At 39.4% G+C, this 17,449-nt stretch overlaps 1 protein-coding gene across 1 annotated transcript in view; it reads left to right on the forward strand.

Moving 5' to 3' along the window:
• Window positions 1-17,449, forward strand: part of LOC131217509 (flowering time control protein FCA-like) — an 81,558-nt gene that overhangs the window by 41,283 nt on the left and 22,826 nt on the right. The window contains exons 10-19 of the mRNA XM_058212446.1: window positions 328-394; window positions 521-600; window positions 694-758; window positions 992-1,054; window positions 1,163-1,322; window positions 1,456-1,539; window positions 1,629-2,228; window positions 13,790-13,993; window positions 14,081-14,287; window positions 14,369-14,407. Of these exons, the coding sequence (XP_058068429.1) occupies window positions 328-394; window positions 521-600; window positions 694-758; window positions 992-1,054; window positions 1,163-1,322; window positions 1,456-1,539; window positions 1,629-2,228; window positions 13,790-13,993; window positions 14,081-14,287; window positions 14,369-14,407 (1,569 nt within the window). The remainder of the gene's footprint in view (window positions 1-327; window positions 395-520; window positions 601-693; window positions 759-991; window positions 1,055-1,162; window positions 1,323-1,455; window positions 1,540-1,628; window positions 2,229-13,789; window positions 13,994-14,080; window positions 14,288-14,368; window positions 14,408-17,449) is intronic.

The following is a 17,449-nucleotide window of genomic DNA, read 5'->3' on the forward strand; positions in this document are numbered from 1 at the left end:
TCTTGTTTGATATTGTTCTCTGTTTTGTAATCTTTAATCACTGCATCAAAAGATAAAAAATGTTATAGATGGTAATTTTTCCTCCCATGGAAATAGTTCTTATTCAAGAAGATTTGGTTTTCTTGGTTGATTCTCTTACCATATAGACATGGGACAAGTTTATCTTTTGATGCTTTCTTTCTTAAACTCCGTTTTCTAATTCTTCTCTTCTTCTCCTTTTCTTCTCAAATAAATTGGCAATCTACTCATTCTTCTTACGCAGTTGTAGATTGAGATTTTATGTATTGAGAGCTTTGCCAATGCTCTAATCTATATATTCTGTGGCAGATCTTTTCTCCTTATGGGTGCGTTGAAGATGTCTATATCATGAGAGATGATCTGAAGCAAAGCCGTGGTGTGTCCTATCACATCTGTAATTTCTTGCTGGTTTTTGTTGTTCTAGTTCTTTTTCAATCTTTTCTTGGTGGTATGTCCTCATGGTTGCCTGTATCTCATTTCTGATTTTGACAATTTTATGAAGGATGTGGATTTGTCAAATTTTCTCGTAGAGAGATGGCAGAAGCAGCTATAAATGCTCTTAATGGAACCTATGTGATGAGGGTAAGCTTGCCTTATTACCAGAATAATGTATTATTCACTGTTTTCATTTCTGACAGATCTATTCATTCTTTTTCAAATTGTCCTCTTCTTTAGGGCTGTGATCAACCATTAACTGTTCGTTTTGCGGATCCGAAGAGGCCTAGGGCTGGAGAGTCAAGGTTTCGTATTATCATTTGATTCCTCTTCAATTTTTTTTATAGGTTTTGCCAGTATACCCACCGCATAAACTAATCATACTTTAGAATTATATAAACAGTATATAGATACTGCTAAATTGTATCAAAGGAAGATAAATTAAGGTTTTTCTCTGCTAGTGGTGCCTAACACGGCACTTCCTTTTAGTAAAAATGGAATGTCCTTATCACATTTATTTGGTTAATTCACTTTTCAGGTTTGGTCCTGCATTTGGGGGTCCTGGTCTTGGCCCTCTATCTCAAGCACCATCAGGAGTCAGGTCTGTTAACATTTATGTAGTGAAGTTTAAAGGTTTATTCCCCTTTCCTTTACCCTTTTCTCCTTTAAAGTCTCTTTGGGGTACTCGACCTTTTTGCTGATATTGCAGGCCCATGTCCAATCTTGGTGAATCTATTGGAGAGTTTAATCCATCCAATGCTTGGGATCCAATGAGCCCACAGAATATGGGCCCATCTTCGAAAATTAGTAATCATTCTTTTGGGGGTCATTTGGCTGCCAGGGATGTTGGGGCAATTTCTTCAAGTGCAGTAAGAATCTACTTTTTTTATTTTTTTAATACCTGCCACACCTTGTTCATTTACAGATTTATAGAATATAGCTGTTAGAATTTGCATTTCAATTGGTGTGAGGGCTTGCCTGTTTCTTTTGTTGAAACTGTAGGTTGGTTCCTTGGGAGCCCTTGGTGGACCCAGAAATGGTTCTCTTCCGGACCTTCCAGTTACACCATCCTCTACACCACAACAGGTAGTTCCCTTGCGGATATGAAACTTCATTAAAGAAAATGTCAAACATTTAACAGTTCTTATTAACATTGTAATATCTTGTTTATGTAGAGTTTCAACCCATCTATAGCACAGATTCCATCCTTCAGTTCGAAAATATCACCGTTGCAGAAGCCGCTAGAATCTCCCCAAGACATGCCATCTTCCCTGCAATTGCACCCCCTACGAACATATGCATCCTTCTCACAGGCACAAACTTCACAGCCATCGATCCAGCAGCTTGGTCAGCTGCAATTCCCTCTTTCCGTAGGCCAACACTCCTTCAGTCAAGCATTACCATCTCAACAGTTATTTGGTTTGAGCAGGCAGTCATCTGTTTCTCAGCCTCTGGTTCAGCAGAGTGCCTCCGCAGCAGGACTACAGACTCCCTTGAGCTTGCAACATCAAGGAGTGACTGCTACTACTGCTGTTGCTACTTCAAACCAACAGCAGTTGCCTGCTGGTTCTATCCAGCAACCACTGCCTAAGCCCATGCAACAATCACCATCTCAGCTACCGCAGGTGCTGGCACAACATCAGACTCAGGTTTTGCAATCAAGCTTTCAATCCTCACAACAAGCATTTTCTCATCTGCAACAGCAATTGAATTTAATGCAACCAAATATTCAAAGTCTTAGCCTGCAGCAAACTTCCCAGGCTGGAAAACCACAGGTACTACATTTTTGATTAATATGATTACAGTATGTTTGCACATGTTGTACTGTGGTTATGACCAATGTTACCTAAAACACAAAATCCCATGTTTTCCATTCTGGATTATGGCTCTTTTGTGATCCAAACCGCTATTTATAGCAACCCGATTTTATGGTTCTTTGTTCTTGCTATAAATTAAGTTAGTGCAAATTTATATTTACAATGTAGAGATTTTTACCTTTATTTATTTAGTTATAAAATGACACTAACTATAAGGGGTCTAAATAACAATAACATTCACCATTGCATATATAAATTGCTATATGAGCTCATATATAAACTATGCTTCAAAGAGTATTTATTGTGCTGACACATGTGATCCCACCCCTAGCATATATCATGTATTGGAGGTAGCATATGGCATACCCATTCCTGTACCAAAATAAACCATGACCCAGGTAACCATGGTTGTGACCTTTAGTTGATCACTGTTCTGGGCATTCATATCACATTGTCAGTGCTATTTTTTTTTTTTTTTTTGGATAACTCAAGGCTTTGTTAGATAAACCTTTTGATTTCTTTCTTTCTTTCTGTTTTTTTTTTTTGAAAGGAAACAACGCGTAATTAGAAATGGAAAAAGAAATATAAAAATAACAACAACAATCACACTCCAAAATGCAGCCTAAAGAGGTGAAAGAAATGGACAAAAAAGAGCCCTGACCCTACACCACCACCCACCTACACATGCCCATCTTATATCCACACCTAGAAGAGAGCCGCTTACAGCAAAGCCTATCTACTTCCGAATTAACCTCTAGTTGAATGCGAGAGAAGGTCACTAGAGCATTACCACAGAGCTCAGAACCTCCAGAAAATTAGCTACCCTCCAGCCTCCACAGATATTTACTGTCCTAGCTCAACTAATAGCATTACTTTAAATTACTTGCTACAATAATTGGGACAATATGAACTCCACACCAAATTAATTGCTTGAATAGCGCTGATTATTCAGCACAGTTAAGAGTTCTAATTTCAATCAGACTCAAGAACTCGAACAAGGAGGTACTGCATGCATCTGTAACAATACCACCAACCCCTGCCTGACTGCGATTCCCCAGGGAACTACCATCAAAGTTAAATTTGAACAGGCCAGTAGGGGGAGCTCTCCACTTGGCTTTAAATTCCAGCTTCTTCTGATCAAACTGAATAACTTTAGCCAGTTGGAGTATTGCAGCTGCTTAGGAAAACCTTTTAACCTGGAATCTTCTCCAAACAGATACAAGCCTAACAATTCTCGTCATGGTCAGAGTCACAGAGGATGATTAACAAATAAAAATCCTACTACTTTTTTGCCAGCCATGTGGAGCAGAGTCGCCTGCATCTCTAAATTGCACAGAGTTGAGGAAGACCCGCTCAATACCAAACTTGGAAATCACCGACAACATTACGTCCCTTGCAAAATGGCAGCTGATTCACTTTCTCCTTGTCACAACACTTCAAGCACCTTTTTGGCAGCGCTACCCCTTGACTCTTATGATGATCAAGAGTTGAAACTTCTTTAAACACGCTATCCGAACAAATGCACCACCTTAGGAACCGCATTAGACCAGATTTTCAAGAAGAAACCGGAAGCACTAGAGGACTTCTTCTCAAATAGCGAACAAGACAGCACACCAAGAAACTACCAGCTGATTCAAGATTCCCGATACGCCTGTCAATACCTAATCAGGGAATCTAGATCTCCATAATAGCTAGCAATTGGCATAAAATACGGATTTCATCATCCCCGAGGTTCCAACATAAATAAGGGCACTAAGAAATTTTTTCCTCTAATACCCTGAAAGAACTTATCCACCAAAGCCCCTTCATTAACTTACTAAGCATACAAACAATAGAACCATGGTATTCCATAATGGTAATGGTGGCTGTAACGATCAACGCTGCCTTAATTTTTTATTTTTTTTGGAAAAAATATAAATTCCTATTTCAGCCCCATTACGAGCCATTTCCCCCCATTACGGCTGCTACTTACGACCCGGTAACACGTAGCAGTTACCACTGTTACCATTACTGAACCATTTTGGATACCTTGAGTAGAACATATGACTTGGAGGTTCATCTGAGCACGGCATATCTTCCTAGAATTGCACTTTTGACGCATTCCACACTCTTAAATCTGATATGGCTAGAGAACCAACCATTGGTCAATAAGATAGCTTTCCAAATGGCAGAGCCATCTCTGCAAGAAGTGAATTAATGTCCCACCCATTATCAGTGACACCATAATTACCGTTCCTTGAGTGAGATTGAGAAGGAGAACAAGAGAGAATATGAGGAGCAAGAAAAAAAGAGAAGGCTCAGAGAGATGATGACTCCACTGGCCTCTCCCTTATCATTAGGACTTTCATAACATATGTGGAAGCGATGTTTTCAGTATTGGTATCGATGGATTTATTACACCCTTGAGATATGGAAACATATTGGCTATTGCATGGGAAAATATCAGATGTATTATATAATGTATCATTGTTTTTGGAAAACATTGGGAAATTGGTCAAATTTTCCAATGAAACTTCAGGGGGATGTTAAAAAAGATATCATTACATACTTAGAAATAAGAAGATCACAAAAAATAGGTGCACATAATTAATCTCCTTCATATAGGGTCCTAAACTATCCGCTTGCTAACATAAGCATATTCAAAATCAGTTTATATCATTATAAATCTAAGAAGACATGTATGAGAACACAATCAATATATTCAAAAGTTAAAGAAAAGTAGAAATATACCTATGGTGTCCCCTCAATGTGTATGTGCGGTTGTGCCTCAAATCATATGGAGTTGCAGGGTGGCTTAAAGGCATCATCTCCATCTTGACAGGACTGACCATAGTATTACTCCTTCACTAACCGATAATTCTCTGCGCAAGTCATAATAGAATGCTACCAATGAAGGTACTCTTTGATATATCACTGATACTCCTCTCTAAACTGGATAAGTATACCATTCGTGGGTACTGCGTAATTGCTAGCGCTTGTGTTTTTATAGATCTGGAGCTGGGTAGGAGGCGTGTATATATGAAGCTCCTAAATATTTGCTATGCATAGCCATACATTGGATATAGTTGGTTTGGATGGATTTAAGAAGAGAATGGGAAAAAAATAAGAAAAAGGAAATATGAAGAAAAATGTGAGGAGAGAAGCTTCTGTTTTTATGTGTTAGAGAAAGAAACCCTAACACACCTTTTTATTATATGCTAGGAAAACACTTACATACTCCACTGTAGCACACAATACTATACATATGCACACACCTAAAACGGAAAATTCTGAAAATACACAATAAAAATACACAATTTGCATTCTCCATACTTTATACTCCCCCTCAAGTTGGAGCATAGATATCGATTATGCCCAACTTGCCAGAGATACGAACAAGAGCATCCAGTAAGAGACTTGGTAAGAATATCGGCCACTTGGTCTCTGAAGCGAACAAAGGGAGTTGCAATTACCTTGTGGGCAACCTTTTCTCGAATGAAATGACAGTCAACCTCAATGTACTTCATGCGTTCATGGAACACATGATTGCTGGCAATGTGAATGGTAGCCTGATTTTCGCAATTCAAAGAGGTGGGACTCGAAGGATTATAGCCGAGTTCCTATAAGAGAGTTTGAAGCCAAATAAGTTTACATGTCGCATGAGCCATTTCTCGATACTCAGCCTCGAGAGAAGATCACACTATGATAGATTGTTTCTTGCTCTTCCAGGTGATAAGATTGACACCAACAAATGTACAGTATCTGGATGTAAACTTCTGATAATGGAAACTGCTAGCACAATCAACATTAGAGTAACCTGATAGGAGAAGCTGGCCATGTCATTGGAAAAGTAAACCTTTGTGTGGAGAAGATTTGAGATATCGAAGGATACGATATACTGCTGTTAGTTGTGTTGTATGAGGAGAGTGCATGAATTGACTTACTACACCTACAATATATGAAAGGTCCGGTCGAGTGATAGTGAGATAGACAAGGCGGCCGACCAACCTTCGATACATCCTAGGGTTAGGAAGAAGCTCATCATTATCAGTACTAAATCTTGTGAGTCACATCCATAGGAGTGGTAACGGGCTTACAACCTAGCATCCCAGTCTTAGAGAGAAGATCCAAGAGCATATTTCCTTTGAGAGAGCACAACCCCATACTTAGATCGTGCGACTTCAATGCCTAGAAAATATCGAAGAATCCCAAAGTCTTTGATCTCAAATTGAGTCTCGAGGAAAGATTTAACGGCCACCATCTCTTCAACATCATTGCCATAATATCATCTACATAAACAATAAACACCATAATCCCAGTGGGTCGACGATAGATGAATAGAGTGATTGGTTGGGTTGTAAACAAATCCAAAGTCTAAAAGAGTATTACTAAATTTATCAAACCAAGCACGCGGGGACTGTTTGAGGCCATAAATGGACTTCTTGAGGCGATAAACGGTAGAGGAGTTGTGATTATAGAGAAACCTGGGGGCTGATCTATATAAACTTCCTTGACAAGATCTTTGTATAAGAACACATTCTTAATATCAAGTTGAAATAGTGGCCAAGACAAGTTGACTGCCAAGGAGATAACCACACAAACAGAGTTAAGCTTGGCCACAGGCGAGAATGTCTCAAGGTAGTCCACTCCATATGTTTGAGTATAGCCCTTTGCAACTAGCCCTGCCTTATAACAATTAATAGAACCGTCTAGAAGATACTCGACAGTATAAATCCGTCGACATTCAATCGTCTGTTTGCTTGGAGGTAAGGTAACTAGCTCCTAGGTATTGTTCTCCTTTAGCGGCTGCATTTCTTCCACCATAGCCTGAGTTCAGTTAGGGCTGCTCATAGCTTAACAGTACTTGGGATAATAGATGTGTATATGGTAGCTGCAAAAGATTGGAAGGAAGGTGAAAGACAATGATAAGAAACAAAATTGCTAATGGATGCTTTATGCATGACAGGAAGGCTTTTGCAAGGCAATAGGAAGATAATTAGGAGATGGATAGCTTATACCTGAACCACAAGTTGAAGTGGATGAGATGATGGGCGACTGATCAATAGAGGATTTAGTCCATCGATGATATACGATGATAGGCTTTGAAACAAATGAAGTAGGAGTGTCATGAAGATAAGAGATAGGAAAAGGTATGGGGCTAGACTTCATAAGCTCGCCTGACTAGTAAGAGGGTCATGTAAAGATTTCCCTTCATTAGAAAAGTACGGAACATTTTTAAAGAAGGTCACATCGGCTGATACATATCTTTTATAGGTTAGAGGGTCACAACATTTATACCCCTTTTGCGATCAAGAGTACCCAAAAAAGACGCACTTTATAGCCCGCGGACTTAACTTCTCATTGCTACATCAAGAATTTGAACAAAACATGTACATAAAAAAACCTTAAGGGGGTAAAGGAGACAATTTATCATGAGTATGCAAAATTTCAAATGAGGACTTGTATGATAATATTTGGGGTGGAATGTGATTAATTAGAAATACATCAGTAAGCAAGGCATTATCCTAATAATGTTTCAAAATATTCGTACAAAATAAGAGAGCGTGGGTGACATCAAGAAGGTAATGGTTCTTTCGTTCAACGATGCCATTTGGTTGAGTGGTTCATGGACATGAAGTACGGGATAAAACACTATGATCTTGCAAGAAGGTTAGAAAGGCATGCAACATATACATTACTCCCCCTATTATCAAAGTGTAGAATTTTGATAGGACACTACAATTGGGTAACCACCTTATTATAAAATACCTTGAACATATCAAACATATCATGCTTAAATTTTAGAAGATAAACCCATGACATCTCCAAAAAGAGAGAGAATAGGAGCAAAGCCCCAAACATTGGAGTGGACTCACTCAAATGGTTTGGATTTCCTTTTAGACGAACTAGGACGAACTGAACACTCGAGGAAGGCTTCTTAACTCTAGGCGGCAGTGAAGTCTTCTCAAAGCTAGTGGAGGCACTGTTGGGTATAGATACTCCAGCCCAGGATGGACGACCAACAAGATCCCAACATCTATCAATAAAGTGGTTTGTGGCCCCACAGTATGTACAAAGACGTGGTCCGTCACGTCCTCGTCCATTGCCACTTTGACCACCACGACTACCACGATCAGTGTCATGACCCTTGCCTTGATTACTTGATCCATTGCCGCGTCCATGTCCCTAGCTGCTCCACATTGGAATTCTAGAGAAAGGTCGGTCCCCGACAACATAAACGAATCGATTAGGTGGAGTAAAAGTAGGACTAGATGATGTATCAACTATCAACCCTTTAACACATGGCATATATAGCTATTAAAGAAGGAAGAGGGTCCATGATATGATATGCTTCCGAACACTATAATACTCGGAGTTGAGGCCAGAGAGAAATTGCATGGTTCTTGTTTCTTCACGCTGCTTCGATTCATGTTCGTAATCCACTGCACCACATTCCTCCCAATCTTCATCACATCCTTCATTAGCCCATAGATGTAACTTGGGTTTTTGATCTCATTTGAAGAACTATTGGACTTTAAGAATATGGTCCTCCCCGTACAATAGACATAAAAGTTATGATGGCATAGATAGCTATTAAAGAAGGAAGAGGGTCCATGATATGATATGCTTCCGAACACTATAATACTCGGAGTTGAGGCCAGAGAGAAATTGCATGATTTTTGTTTCTTCACGCTGCTTCGATTCATGTTCATAATCCATTGCACCACATTCCTCCCAATCTTCATCACATCCTTCATTAGCCCATAGATGTAACTTGGGTTTTTGATCTCATTTGAAGAACTATTGGACTTTAAGAATATGGTCCTCCCCGTACAATAGACATAAAAGTTATGATGGACATCCTCGTCGGTCCCATTCCCGTGTCATACATTAGCATGACCCTATATATCGTGGATTCTCAACTCATCGATATAGCGATGCATGTTAGCAACCTTGTCATCTAAGCCTATAATCTCACGTGGCATAGGTGGCATCATAACTTCCTCCCCAGGCTGCACTTCAGTAATCATATTCTTGAAGTGTGGGCTTGCAGTTGCATTAAGTGGCATGTGGTCGTAAAGTATTTTTTTTTGCTGCAAACTTCCCTACCCTCTTCAGCCGCTTTTGCTTTCCCCCCTCTATACATTCCGGGATTTGAATCATTACTCCCCCCTAGGCTGCACTTTAGTGGTCATATTATTGAAGTGTAGGCTCGCGACTTCATTGAGTGGCATGTGGTCGCAAAGATGATTTTTTTTTTTTGCCGCAAACTTTCCTACCCTCTTTCTCAGATCCCCTGCACTCCAAAAATTCTTTAGTCGCTGTTGCTTTCCCGCCTTCTCTATACATTCCTGGATCTAAAGGTAGATCTGGCATTTGCATACTACTATTGCGGTGAAAACTACCTAGCCCCCAATTCCCCTTCCTATTATTATCACCCCTTTTGCCTCTAGTATCCCCCTTGCCACTAGTACTCTCTTGATTGTTGCCCCCCACTTCACTCTCTCCACTAGCTTCTCATGTAGATCCCTTCAAAAGTGGGCCTATTTGCCTCCCACCGCCTCATCTAATTCCCATTCCACTAGTCCTGTAATGACTCATCAAAAGTACATTTATAATCGAGGTCCTCATACTTGTCCACCTCCTCAAGGCCCCACGTTGGTCTCGCTAACTCCTTAAATTTATCTATGATCTTCACCCATTTCCTCAATACCTTCATTCTCACTTTAACCTCATTTGGAACCCTTGGGTAGTCAACAACATACCAATGCCTCTCTGCTAGATGTTTGTTTAAAAAACACACCCCTCCTCTCTTTGAGACGTGCCCACAATAATTGCACTTGGACCCATGTTGATTTTCAAGAAGTAGGGTCATGTGCTATCAGCCAATGTCGGGCTACCTTCCTTTTCAAACATTTTCTACCAACAAAATAACAATAAGGAAACGGGATGTTAGAACATTCTAAATATATAAATATGAGGCTTAAATAACTGCTGATCAATCTAATTTCTACTGCCCAACACTAGAGATAAAAAGGATCACTCTATTTTTATTTATTTTTTCAAAAATTTCAAAAATTTCATCAATCTATGGATCAAACTCCTACTATTCTTACACCATTTTCCCACTCTAATTGCAAAGTAATTGGGTCCTCATAAATGGTTTTTATTTTTTTGAAAGATGACAATTTTTATTAAAAGACTCGCAAAAGTGAGAAAAGAATACAACCCAAACACTAGACAATTGAACTAAGAAGACGGCATAGCTGCCGAGATGGCCTTAACATTAATAGCCCAACTCGAAAGGAAAACTTTTTACTTTTGAAATACCTCAACAACACTCACTTTCTCATTTCGGAAACAAATACCATTCCTAGCACCCCAAATATCCCCTAACATGGCCATAAAAGTAGGTCGCCACTTCACTTTTCCAACCTTACCGATTCCACCCCAGGCCAAGCCCACATGAGATCATCGATTAATTCAGGCATCACCCAAAAGGTACTAAATGAGCATAAAAAGTGATCCCAAACTTGGTAGGCAAGCGGGCAATGTAGGAAGAGATGATCAATCAACTCCGTAGTTTTCATACATAAGAGACAAGACAGAAGCTGTCTTTGTCGACCAGATATTGCCACACTCCTTGCATTCCCTAGTCATAGCTTCATGTTTTAGTGCATTTAGATGAGCCGATCCAATGTCTTGGCCCACAATGTATTCGTATTCTTCGAGTAGAAGAGTACAAAACAACTCCAATTCCTTCGTAGCTAGAGTCTGAAGTTGCTTGGCTGAAAACTTTAATCACAATTGTCTTGAGAGCCTTTACACTTTCTCCAAAATGCATCCACAAATCAGTTGTACAGAAAAAAAGAAACTTATGTTAATGAGACATCACTAATAAGACAATTTTCCTGATAACAGTAGTAACTAATATGACACAAGTTTCTTATCCGGAGCTACCTCGGAGCTGTCTTAGAGATTGCCCTTTGTGTACATCTTTGAAGCTGCCGTGGCAACATGCATATACTTCTGATTGTGGACAATATAATATGTAAAAACATTTATACTGTTTTTAAGTGCCGAAATAACAAAATTAAAGGCTAGTAATTTAAGACTTGTAATCACTTTGTTCAGTGCCCTTATCTACATATTTAGGTCAGGCTCTAATCTCTTTATCACATTCCTCAAGTCAACACAGACCTCATAATCCTCGACAAAAAAGAAGCATATTTGTCTCTTGGATTTAGATGGTATCTTATATTGCAATAATGAAAAAAGGAAGAAGAGAAGACTTTAATAATTACAATATAAAAATAATTGGGTAATAACTAACAACAAGTGCATAATAATAAAGAGTTTACCTGCCTCGTGAAGATCACGATGAAGTTGTTTTGTTGAGTGCTTGTTGATCTTCTTCCAGTAATTTGTGTAATATTTACAATCACGATGAATAGCAGCTTCACTTTATCCATTGCATCGTTATGGAAGCCTATGGTAGGTATCTTGTCGAATTCTACAAGAAGCAACATTCTCATTAGGTTGTCCATTGCCTTAAGGATGTTTGTGACCTTCTTCAAAAAATGAGGCCAATCAATGACTTAGGTGTGCCACACCATAGACAACAATTGAGAGGAGATCCCCACCCATTGAAACCTTCATGTTTGTTTATAGGGCCCATTGAGATGTGGTTCAGACATCCAGCCTGTCCATTGTCTGTGCCCCACTTGGATGAGGGGTCACACTAAGTTTCAACTGTATAAAAAACTCGGGTGGACCCCACCAAGTTTTTTGAGATGTTTTAGGCCTAATTTCACATGGTTTCAGATGGTATGGCCCACTTGAGTTTTGGATACGACTGATTTTTGAGATATCCCATAACCTAGAGGAGACCCACCAAATGTACGGTGCGGATGCCCGACATAGATCAGGTGGGGCCCATAGAGCTCGAACTCATGGGTAGCTCCCATGAGGTTGACCTCACAGTACCATTTCCATGTGTGTGTGTGTGTGTGTGTGTCCCGAATCGGGTAACAGTGTCAGCCGATACCATACAGTTGTTACATAACCAATACAATACACCTTGCTCTATTCTAATGCATCACTATTAAGGACTAACGAGGAAAAATAATAATATGAAACACTAGAAACCATAGTCTCGATGTGAAGTGAGCCACATGTGAGATCACTGTGCATCATGGTCCATTAACACTTAGCAAGTAGGCCACTTCTCAGGACATTATTAGTGGATTATCAGTGCATTTCTTTCAATAAGGCTTCTTTCTTTCTTTTCCCTGGGTTTGAACCATTAAGATTTCTTTCTTGTGTTTATTTAAGCCCTGCTAGGTGCACTTGTGTGACTGCAATTCACAGGTTCTTTCGGTTCAATTGTGCCAACGACCCTCACTAGTGTGACATTGAAGTTGCTCATCAGATGGGCCCAACTTTAGATCTTCGCTGGCCCAAAAATTAGGGTGGCCCACTGATCAGGTAGGCTGCAAGTGTACAAAACAAATGGACAGTTAAGTAATCAATTGTCTGCATTCAATGTACACGTGTGAGCCCCAGGAGAAGACCACCTTGTTTCCTCCTCGGGGCATATTCAGTGTGGATCTAGGTGTTCCGTATCCGTTATGATATGCCCATGAAGGCCGATACATATAGGTAACGGCCATGACCGTTACGTGATACGAGGGTGAAACAAGGTGGTTGGTTTTTTGGGACTGTATCGGCTGTTACGGTGGCCATAAAGGCTGATACAGGGCATAATGATTGTTACCCCCGTAACGGTTGAAAAATGGCCACTTTTTTTTTTTCCCTATTTAAATCCGTTTTTCCACTCATTTATTTATTTATTTATTTATTTTTTTCACTTTTCTTATTCCAAAAATTCTCCTCGATCATTTTACAACAGATTTCGACCACTCTTACTATAGTTTTTAAGATTAAAACCGTATATTGAAGTGATTTGAGTGAATAGAAGCTCTAATGGCCATTTTTTCAAAAATTGAGAAAGTAATATTTATGTCTTTTTTTTTTTTTTTTTTCCTGTTTTCTAGTTCTAGTGCTTGATTGTAATGTGTAAACATTAGAGACATATAATCATATTCACAAATTCACTAGGCAGCTCGATACAACACTCTCACCAAATAGTGGACCATTACACTACCAAAAACATGTTCAAAACAAAAGATGAATACATATTTGCAATATTTATATTATTCTGGATTTTCTAGATATTTTTTTTCAGAATTTTTTGGGCAAAAGAAAATTTTCAACAGTTGTTATGCCCCTCGTATAGGCCGGCTGTTACGGCCGATACCCATATCGGTAATGGTGGTGGCCGTTATGGATATGAAACTGTGGAGCCCTATTGATGAGTGGCTTGGATCTTGCATAAATGTGCTATATTGGCACATCTGTGCGGTTGGTAAATGAAATGCAGTTGTGGAAATGTACTTATGTTCTTCTAATTAAGGTCAAATCCAGCTTATGAATGTTTATGTGCATGGTACTCCTTTTTATCACATTTTCTTCTGCAGTCTCCATGGACTGGAATCACAGCGCAGACAGCCATCAGCTCTCAGGCTACTGCACCCTCTGTGATTGTGCCTTCAGCCATGTCTGCTGCTCCTGCGACTACTCTTGGTGCCTTGGCCTTGCCCACTCTTACTTGCCATTGGACCGAGCACACCTCTCCCGAAGGATACAAGTATTATTATAACAGTGTAACCACTGAAAGCAAGGTTAGCAGTTTATCATTCTTTACATTTATCATCACTGCTTTTTACCTGCAATATAGGTGAGTAGTTGCTGTTGAAATGGAATTGTAGTGGGAGAAGCCTGAAGAGTTGACCCTATTTGAACAACAACAACAGCAACAGAAATTGTACCAACAAAAACTTGCAGTTCCTCAGCCTCAATCTGAGTCACATACACAGATTCAGTCTGCCCAACACATTTCTCAAACCCAGCAGGTTGAACCTCAGCTCAGGCAGCAGCAGCTGATACAACTCCAGCAACAGTCTTTATCTTCATCGGTCAGTAACTTATTACATGTTCCCGTATTTGTCAAAGGTTGCTATCGTTCATTGTGTAACTCCTGCAAATTGGCATTTCAGTATGGTCGTTCTGGTGTAACCGGTGAACCAAATGTTAGGGTAAATTCCCATCCTTATCTTATTTCAGTGTACAATCTTCTGTTTTGGAGCTCAATCGGAGTTCATGGAAATATTCGTTAGTTCTGTTAGAAATGTGTTCTCGGGGAGTTATTGGGTTGCAATAGTCAGGAAACATACTGTTTGCTAACATGGATGTTTCCATGCATTTGGGACCATAATTTGATGATCCAAACAGTCGATCGGCTGGGCCTCACTGTGCATCTTAAAAAACTCCTAGACTAACTCTCATTATGGGTGTAATTTTCTCATTAACCATATACTTGTAGGCCATTGATTGAAAAACTTTTCTCTTCATTTTTGAAGATTTTGGAGGCATCACCCATCCACTATAGGGCCCAGATCAACAGTTTGGATCACTTGGCTTTGATTCCTACTTCAACCATTTACGCCTGTTGATGAGTTTATTCCTCTATTATTTGAGGACCATGGCAGATTAGCATCACTTGCCCTTTCATGTGCTCTTTCGATGTGATTTTTTTCCGTCTGAAAGATTCTTTTGATGTGATTGTTACAGCCTTGTTTGGCAGTTGATCAACTGGCAAAGTGTTCATCTTTGCATATTTAATGGTTGGTTATTGCAATATGCATATTGCTAACAAAAAGCAGTTAGGGTGTGATTTGTTGATTGGTTTTGGATTGTTTGACCAATCACCTATAACAATGAAGTTCTGTATAATTGTATCACGTTTTGGTGAAATTCATGTTTTCTTTGGTGATTGTGAAATTTGCATTTAAAGCACTTCTAATCTCTTTCGACCGAACTACTTGATGCATTGATGTGTAACTTGGTTTAATTCAATCTGACATTTTGGGATTCTTGATCTATTAATAGCTTTGAAAACATGTTTATGATTGCAGTTTGAGAGCCCCTACAAGACTTCAAGCTGATTAGCCTGATTGGGAGCCCCTATAAGATTCTGGCTAAGATTCTTGTGTCAAGGTTTAGGGCGGCTCTATCAAGGGTAATTTCGAAGAACTAGGGGGCTTTTGTAGCAAGCAGGCAGATTCTAGATAGCGTCTTAGTGGCCCATGAGTGCATCGACTCAAAGATACAGGGACAGGAAAACAGGCTTAGTTTGCAAGATGGATATTAAGAAGGTGTACGATCATGTTAATTGGGATTTTTTAGACTACATGCTTGATCAATTAAACTTTGGTCAGAAGTGGAGGGGGTGGATCAGGGCGTGTGGGGAATCTGCATCCTTTTCTATTTTGGTTAATGGTTCGCCGAAAGGTTTCTTCAAAGCTTCTAAAGGCCTTATGTAACAACCCTAAATTTCTGTGTCCCACTTGAGACCTTGATTAAACAAATTAATATTTGATTTTTTCCTTTATTAATAAAACCAAGCACTTAGCCCAGTTAGTAGAAGCACTCTTAGTAGAGGGATAGGTCAGGGGATCGACTCCTTACATCGCATGATTTTTTTTTTTTTGGCAAAACTAGCAAAACCCTAAACCCAAAAGAGTAGCTGTAGCAGAGAGAGAGAAGCCTTGTGAAAGAAGAGCCTCCCCTTGTAAGTTTTCATCTTCCCTTCTTATTTTCTGCAAATCCCTACCTAAAAACCCCGGATTCAACCAATGGATGCAATGGGTTCACCCTACGTCTATCGTTTGACCTAAGGGAAGAGTTTTGATCAATAGAAGACCGTTTTTCTGTAGCAAGGTTGATCGACTGTGAGAAATCCAATTGTCTCAGTCTAAGGAAATCCAAACCTACGGATCTTCAAGTCAAATCATGGTAGAACCTCAAATACTAGATTGATTTGACAAGTAAATTTCCCATAACGATCTGCGAAGTGGTATAATTTATAATAGCTTTTAGCAAAAACAGTTTTCAACTATCAATTGTAGGTGCGATATATTCAGATATGAGCAATCCTTTGGTTTCTTCGAATTTGACTATGAAAAAAACCATTGGTTGGGTTGGACCTAATTCCATAATCCATGGAATCCATTAAAACTAATTGAGAAGAAGAAAAAACCCTAAAATTTTCAGGAAACCAGACTGTGTAACTGAACCAATACTACTTTGATTGATTGATCGAAGTCGGTGTTCGATCGATCGAAGAAGGTCGATCTTTGTCCAGCGACCAAATTTTAAAATTCGTTACTTGGTTCGACCAATCGAACCTGAGGTTCAATCGATCGAGGGGATCCTCGAGCGATTCCGATCGATCAAACTCATTCAATCGAGAACAAGTAAATTAGTTCAACGAGCAAATTGATTTAATTCGACCACACTCAATTGATCGACGAGCAGGGTTCGATTGAGCGAAGGTGGCCAGAAATGTCTAGAGACTTAAAGAATTTAATTCAAATTTTCATCAATCCATGTTCGATCGATTGGAAAATCGATTGAGGGCCCTCAAGCTTGGCTCGATCTATCGACTGCATCGATTGACAATCCGTGTTTTTCGAAATTTGAATTTAAGGAATTATAATGGGTCATCTGGCTTGAGTCAGAGGTGGACCCCACTTGTTGGAATAATACAATTGAATTAGAGTATGCTAAATCATCTTAATAAGGATTTGATGCATAATTTTATAGAGCGTTCGATTGATTGAAGGATTCGACCCTATCTTGAATAGGTGAGCGAATCCCAACATGTCTCATATCTACCTGATTAAGATAGATGAATTGATGGCAAGGTGTTCCAAAATGGTAATGGTGGCCATAACGGCCACTACTGTTACCGGTATGATACGGGCCATAATGGCCGTTTTTTAAGTTTTTGAAAAAAAACTGTTACTGGACCATTACGGCCCATTACGGGGCTGTTACGGCCTGTTTTTTCTGTAACGGCTGTTTCGACCTCGTAACCGTAACGCGTAACGGTTATGACCGTTATTTTGAATACCTTGATTGATGGTTGAGATTGTTTTGATTGATATGGTTGTTGTATGAATGTTGAAACATGTTATAACTATAATCCTTGCTTTATGATATATGTCTTAGAAGATCTTGATGAATGTTAAGCATGCACATATGCAAATCATTGTTATCATGAATCCGTATTTCCT

Source organism: Magnolia sinica, chromosome 10 (assembly GCF_029962835.1).
Source record: "Magnolia sinica isolate HGM2019 chromosome 10, MsV1, whole genome shotgun sequence".
Lineage (NCBI taxonomy): Eukaryota > Viridiplantae > Streptophyta > Magnoliopsida > Magnoliales > Magnoliaceae > Magnolia > Magnolia sinica.